The sequence below is a fragment of the Clarias gariepinus genome, chromosome 11 (assembly GCF_024256425.1).
Source record: "Clarias gariepinus isolate MV-2021 ecotype Netherlands chromosome 11, CGAR_prim_01v2, whole genome shotgun sequence".
In the NCBI taxonomy this organism is placed as follows: domain Eukaryota; kingdom Metazoa; phylum Chordata; class Actinopteri; order Siluriformes; family Clariidae; genus Clarias; species Clarias gariepinus.
The window spans coordinates 33,827,501-33,835,000 of NC_071110.1; the positions used below are offsets into that span (position 1 = coordinate 33,827,501).

Consider the following 7,500-nt stretch of genomic DNA (forward strand, 5'->3'; position numbering starts at 1 on the left):
CCCCTCACAACTGCCCCACATACCCCCTCACAACTGCCCCACATACCCCCTCACAACTGCCCCACATACCCCCTCACCCCCTCAAGTGCTAAGACTGTATCTGCCCCTTACGCAGAAATGTGTTTCCTACAATGTACACACACACACACACACACACAAAACTGCTTCAGTTTAACACGCTGTACTCAGTTGTGTGTGTGTGTGTGTGTGTGTGTGTGTGTGTGTGTGTGTGTTGTCCCTCAGGCCAAACAGAGACACGACATCACCCTGCTGTGGGATCGGGCCGTGCTGGAGCTGCTGATTCGAGGGTACAACCTCCACTACGGCGCTCGCTCCATCAAACATGAGGTACACGATCAGTCAATAACACCATCGATACACAATAGACTGATCAATGCTGCACACACACACACACACACGCGCGCACACACACGCGCGCACACACACCACTAAACACACACCGGGGTGTCAGGAAGAGAGAAATATGAGGAGAAGAAACAATAACGGTCCTTATTGGATTGGAGGCTCCATACACTGATATTGGCTCCTGGACTGGGGAGGTGTGTGTGTGTGTGTGTATGTGTGTGTGTGTGTGTGTAAACTTTTTGCTATGATGTCAGACTTACTGAATAATAATAATAATAATAATGTTTGTTAATTATTATATTATGTAATCGATTCTTATTATTAATAAACTATTTTCTACTATAGAAAGTAATATAATATTAAACTTGACTATAAGCTTTATGATTATAATGAGTGTAAGTGTGTGTTGTGTTCTGTGACGCTGTAAATCAGATAAAGATGTTTTAAATAATCAGGATCACTGTTGTAGTGCAAATGATGATGTAATTGAATGTAATTGAATAATGTATTGTAAAGATTTTTAATAATCCTCAGTTGATCTGGTTTTGTAGGTGGAGCGGCGGGTGGTGAACCAGTTAGCGGCAGCGTACGAGCAGGAGCTCCTCCCTAAAGGCTGCATGCTCCGCCTCATTGTGGATGGAGAGCTGGGGGACGAGGAGGAGGAGGGACGGGCGAGTCCTTGTCTCCGCCTGGAGCTCGAGGATAAAGACAGAAAAACACGTAAGCTGGAAATCCGTCCACCGCTAAACCCCGAGCAGGTCGCGTTTGCAGACTGACTTCCTGCTAATCACCTGCTAAAGACCTGCCCATCAGTCTCGTGCGCGGTTCTGCTCTAATGCTCTTATTCCTGGCGAAGAACTCATCACCAACATGGTAAACATGCTGCTCCTGAAAGTTCACGCTTCTGTGAAGGTCAGACCCGTGTTTCAGTCTGAAGGTTTTTGTACACGGTTACAGGAACTCTACACGGCTGAGAGAGTAGAGCTCCAGACTTGATTAGAAGGTTCTGAGTTTAAATCCCAATACAGCTGATCGGTCCTTCCCCTTCATCGTCTGCACATGGATGTGGACACGCCCACAGGCCAAAGAAATAATCGTGTCATTATCGTTTAAGAATAAAATATTGATGACTGTGGAATAGTGTTGTGACTTTACTCGTGTCCCCTCCTGCAGCAGGACAGAAGTACAGCGTGATTTCATTCACTCTGAGCTCACTGTTCTGTGGTTGGTCCTGACCCGGTGAGGTCACATGACTGTTGCACCATCACAACGTTGGAAATGTGTGTAAAATAAGTTTTAAATATAAATCACTCACGTCACACTTAAGGAAGTGACTTTATCTTAGAAAGAATTTAATTTATCAGTTAAATAATAAAAACTTTATTACGTTAGGGCTGTGTAAGGTCAGTTACACAGCATTACAATGGTTATCATTTTATTTTATAGTTTTTTATCATTAATTGTTTAAGTAAATAGAATTTTTTAATTTTTAGCTTTAAAATTTAGCTTTCAGTGGATAAAGGTTCTCACTCCAGCTCACAGATATTTAAATAAAGTTAAATAAAGCTTCAGCGTTAATGAGCCAGTTATCTGCACCGGTGCTAAACATTCCTTTTAGTTTTCAGACCAACAGCGTTACGATCATCTACGATACGTCCTTGATCACTTTTCACACCACTGCAGCCAACAAAGACCTCGAAATGGAGATATTACTAATGTGGAACACAAGATCACATGATTGATGATGAAATTCCTTTCACTGGGAAACTGATATGCCTCGGGACATCGGCAGGAACCAGAGGAAACTTAATGATAATATAATAATGATAATAATAATGATAATAATAATACTTTATACTAATTTATTCAATCTGTTTCAGCTGGACTTGAAGATTATCTGTTATCTCTATGACTGAATAGATCAGAAATAAACTTCAAATAAATGTATTTTAGTTGTATAGTGATTTTAACAAAGGACATTGCCACAAAAGTTTTATGGAAATAAAAATTCCAAAATTGATAGAAAATAATGTAAAGATATATTAAACGTATAGTTTTATCAGTTTGTCCCTGAGGAGCAGACGGAAGTGACACGGCGAAACCGCTCGTATCGAAGGCAGTCCAGAGCATCTCAATGGGTTCTGAGTGGAACCGTCCTCAGGTGTCACATGTATCTATAATCACCCATCTTCATCTTTATCCTCATCCTCAGCAGCACTGAGTGTCTCTGTGTGATGAGATCTCCAGCTCCAGGGTGGATCAGGTGGATCAGGTGAATCAGGTGGATCAGATGGATCAGGTGGATCAGGTGGATCAGGTGGATCAGATGGATCAGGTGGATCAGATGGATCAGGTGGATCAGGTGGATCAGGTGGATCGGTCGGTCCAGAGGGTTTATGATCTCTGAGCCGCACCGGGAAACTCAACTATTACGAACATTCTGAGTGACATTAATGTACAGAAATATAAACTGAAATATATTAGTTATATATAGTTTTAACAGATATAAACTAAAATACTCCAGTCTGTGTCAGAGCTTCAGCTGCCAAATTGATTTAATCTATAATATATAAACTGCTGCGTTAATATCACACAACTGTAAAGAAGTATAAACGTAAAGAATTTAAATTGAATTCTATTTAAAAATTAACCATTGGACTGTGTGTGTGTGTGTGTGTGTGTGTGTGTGTGTAGAAAAGGAGCTCTGTATATTTAAAAAAAAAATTAAAAAAGTAATTAATCAAAAAAAATTAAAATAATGCTTTGCCATTCAAGTTCATGGAATCTGAATAAAATATAATTGTGTGTGTGTGTGTGTGTGTGTAAAAAAGGAGCTCTGTATATTTAAAACATTTTAAAAAGTTTAATGTTTGTGTGTGTGTGTGTGTGTGTGTGTGTGTGTGTGTGTGTGTGTGTGTGTGTGTGTTTAATTAAATTAAAGACCATGAAATTTAAAGACGTGACTCTCAGTACGGAATGTGTCGTCCTACAAAAGCCTGCTGCTAAAACACGACGGAAAAATTTTATCCAGGAATGTAAAGCGTGTGTGTGTGTGTGTGTGTGTGTGGTGTTTAAATGAGGAGATGAACAAAAGCAGTCAGAAAGGAACACACTCCTCTGTTTCACAGCATCCCTCCATACACATGTAGAACATCGCTTCCTTCCAACTGAGAACCAATTAACATAAAAACACACCACAGCGGCATGCGGGCTATTCCACTGACCACACACGCACACACACACACACACACACACACAGATGTGGAGGAGGGATGTGTGTGTAAGACTTCTTTTCTCCTCCTGTATTCTCCTGATGTCATTTCTAACGGTCAGAAGCTCCACAAAGACAGACTTAAAGTATCAGTTTATAGAGAGTAGAGACACTTTTGGATGGAAAAGTGCTGAGACGGAGACGGAGACGCAGGGAAGACGGGAATATTGGAAGACGGGAATATTGGATGACATGCCGGAGTCCATTTGTGAAGGAGATGCAGTGTGCTAAGTGTTACTGCGCTGAAAATCGTTCTGTCAAATTCAGTTAGAGAGCGAGACAGAAAAGTGCTTCATGTCCGGAGAGGTTTCGACGCATTTCTCCTTCTGTCTCACAGAACACACACACACACACACACACACTTTCCTCTCCACTCAATATTCGAGTTCAGAAGAGCTTTTATTTTTGTCTGACTGCATTTCTTTATTTCGTTCATTTCTTTCTCTCTCTCTCTCTCTCTCTCTCTCTCACTCACACACACACACACACACACAACAATTCAATTCAGTTTTATTTATGCAGCGCTTGTAACCGCGGTCATTGTCACAAAGCAGATTTATAAGTTCCCGAAATTATGGAAAAGTTAAATGGAATATGTCTAAATTATAATGATGGGTTTGTCCCTGGTGAGCGGGCCGAGCCGACGGTGGTGAGGAAGACGTGGTGGATTGTGTAATCCGGGGTACCAACTAACAGCCTGCATCCTTTCACCAAAGTTGATTTGCAGATTGTAAGACACTCGGGTACCGCGACATGAGAGCATCGAGTGTTTTATAGGTTGACAGTAGTATTTTAAAACCAATGTGAAATTTTCCCGGGAGCCAGTGGAGTGTGGAGACGGTGGGGGTGATGTGCTCGTGTCCTCTATCTTACCCACAATGCAGTTTTTACAATAACACACACAACCCTGAAACCATCAACACCATCATTTTGTTCAGAAGTCATTGAATTTTAAAACTACACAGCTTACACACACACACACACACACCACTTCAACACCCACAACATGATTTAAACAAATTTTATTTATTTTTATTTTTAAATGCTTCCTCCGTCTCTGCATGTTTGGTCAGTTTCCATTAGCGAGTTCACTGTTCCGCCAAAGTGTGTAGCGTTTCAAACTTAACCGCTAAACACTCATGAAATAACACAAAAGAAACTAATATTAAATATTAAAACTTGGTTAAACGTGGTTAGCTGATGAAGCGTGACAGAGTGACATCACAGCCTTCTCACCTCAAACGGCCAGATTAATTAGGAAGAGTCTAATTGGAAATATAATAATCTAACATTAGAAACATCATAATAAAATGTTTTATTTTTGATACCATGTGAAGGTGAGGGGTTTTGTACTTTTACTCAAAAATAGGAATCCAGGATATTTTACTCGTCGCTTCACTTCCACTTATGTACAGGATAAATGTTTATTTATCCATTAATTATTATATTATATTATTTTTTGTACATTTCTTTTTTCTTTATGCTATAAAAGTTGCATTTTAAACACACTGTATAAATAAAGATTTTTTTAATTATTGCTATTTATTTTCTCGATTACATTCTGAAGCTGTACTGTATGGAGTGTGTGTGCGGCGTAGCAGTGTTACAGTAGAATTGTACACTTTAACTGTAAAGTGTAAACAGATTAAGATTTTTAAATATCTCAGTATTAATTATTTTTAAAGTATTAATTGATTAATCATGTTTGTGTAAAAACAGCTTTGTTGTAAATAAAGCAGAGTTGTGTTACTGCATTGTGAAACGTACACACTGTATCTTAGACATTAGCAGCAGCTATCATTAGCAGAATTTAGCATTTCCGCACTGTTCTAACTTTTATCTGCAGAAAAAAATGTAAAAAAGCAAAACTACTCTGGAGTGACTGTTACACCCCACAGTGGTTCCTCATCAGGTGATTTGTCTTCTTATACCACAGCAATTTAACAACACTTATAGTTTTCATTCATTAATGAGTGACATCATATTTTTATTCTTTCAGATCTATAGTAATGATGTGGGACGTGTTCTGTTAGACATTTTGGCAGCTATAGACACGGGTGCTTCTTAAACACAGTAAGGCCACGCCCCTCTGCTGGTGTACTTCCTTATCAACCATTAACACTGAAAGATTTGTACCACTAAATCCTCTATATTTTATTGGGTGTAATATTATCAAAAACAAAGGCTCGGATTTCAGCTTACAGTAAGACAGAACAAAACTAAGTGCACCCTCTGTTAGCCTCCATACATCTATAGTGAATCATGAAAATTGTCAAAGAATGTTGAATTTTCCACCACTCTCGAAAAATACATCATAAATTTATAATAATAGCAATTATAATAATAATAATAACAAACAACAGTTCTTTTGAGCCAAAATGTGAGGTTCTTTGATCTTCAAGAGGTGCACTTAGTTTCATCACACCACTTTACAAAGCTGAGATCTGAGGACTTCAGTGTGTCTGAACTGAGTGTGTGTGTGTGCATAATGTTAGAGGAGCTATAAACACTCTTTTAGAATACGTTAATAAGTTCAAATGCAGTGTGTTGTGTAACTGAGAAACCGAGATGAAGTTTAAACTCCTCTGCTGTAGCATTTAGAAACGATTATGTATTTAAAGGAGTGTGTTATTTTTATAAACACTGCACTATTGTCAGAGCCACAGAAAACCAACAGAACACAGAACTCAACGTACCGACACTAATCAGCTATAACATTAAAGATTGACACAGACCACACATGATTCTCAAAATGTGTTCTACATGTGTAAGAATGCATGTTAAACATTTAGTGTAATTAGCATCCTAAAATTGCAGGATGCACAAAACAATTTTCCAAAATTGTTTGTTATAAATTAATGTCCAAAACACACAGCGCTGCGCAGAGACGCTGCACAGAGCGAGACAACAACATGGACACTGACACTGGTGCACATCAGGAGTGACTGGTTTAGAGTTATAATTAATGTCCTGGGGTAAAACTGGTGGCTGTAGAAGCTGTTCTGCCCCGCCCCTGTTCTTCACCCACACGCCCATTTTAATTTTTAAAAAGGAGAGAACCCTAAAGAGACAATTTGTAAAAGATCTCTGGATTGTCCCGTCAGCCGAGCTGAAGTTTCTCCTGGAGCTCTGGTGCAGTGTGAACGTTCAGTAGGAGGTTCCTGACCGGCTCCTGGAGGAACCTTCAGGGTGTGTGTTAAGGGGGGTCACTGTGGGTCACTGTGGGTTCCTGTGGGTTCTTGTGGGCGGGGCTGAGTGAAGGGCTGCTCCCGGTTCTCTCTGTTAGTTTAATAGAACATTATTTATACGGCAATCTGGCGGCGGTGTTGCCACGGTAACGGCGCGAGCCGGTAATGAAGCGACATTTCCCGGACGGTTAACGAGACGATACGCGCGTGCGGGCGCCACTGGGCATGCGCCATGTGCCCGCGTGCAGTATTGTTTTTCTCTTTAAAAAATGTGAGTAATGAGACCCTGCTTTACAAACCAGCCTCATCCCACAACAATTTACCCCCCACACACACACATTTACCCCCACACCTCCCCCCCACTCTGAGACAGAATAAAGGGAGTGTGTGTGTGTGTGTGTGTGTGTGTGTGCAGGACTCAGTAGCTGTAGCTCCGGGACAGCGCGCGTGGCAGATTGCAGGCTAATTAGTTTAGTGTGAGTGTAATTTGATTAAGTTTGCACAGCTCCAGTTGGGTCTGGCCCTGAGAGCGCGCGCACACCGGGACCGGAGAGCTCGTGATCTGATTAGAGTGTTTGGCGGAGCCGCTCCTCCGCGCGCGCACCGGGCTTATGGTTTTATTCTTCTTTTTTAATTTTTTATTTTCCACCGGTTTTAGAACCAGGAAATGGACCA

At 40.6% G+C, this 7,500-nt stretch overlaps 1 protein-coding gene across 2 annotated transcripts in view; it reads left to right on the forward strand.

The window, feature by feature from the left end:
* clpb (caseinolytic mitochondrial matrix peptidase chaperone subunit B) overlaps positions 1-1,504 on the forward strand; it is a 39,008-nt gene extending 37,504 nt beyond the window's left edge. For both annotated transcript variants that reach the window (XM_053507415.1, XM_053507416.1), the window contains exons 15-16: positions 244-348; positions 918-1,504. In XM_053507415.1, the coding sequence (XP_053363390.1) occupies positions 244-348; positions 918-1,142 (330 nt within the window). In that variant the 3' untranslated portion in view covers positions 1,143-1,504. The remainder of the gene's footprint in view (positions 1-243; positions 349-917) is intronic.
* The last annotated feature ends 5,996 nt before the right edge of the window (positions 1,505-7,500 follow it).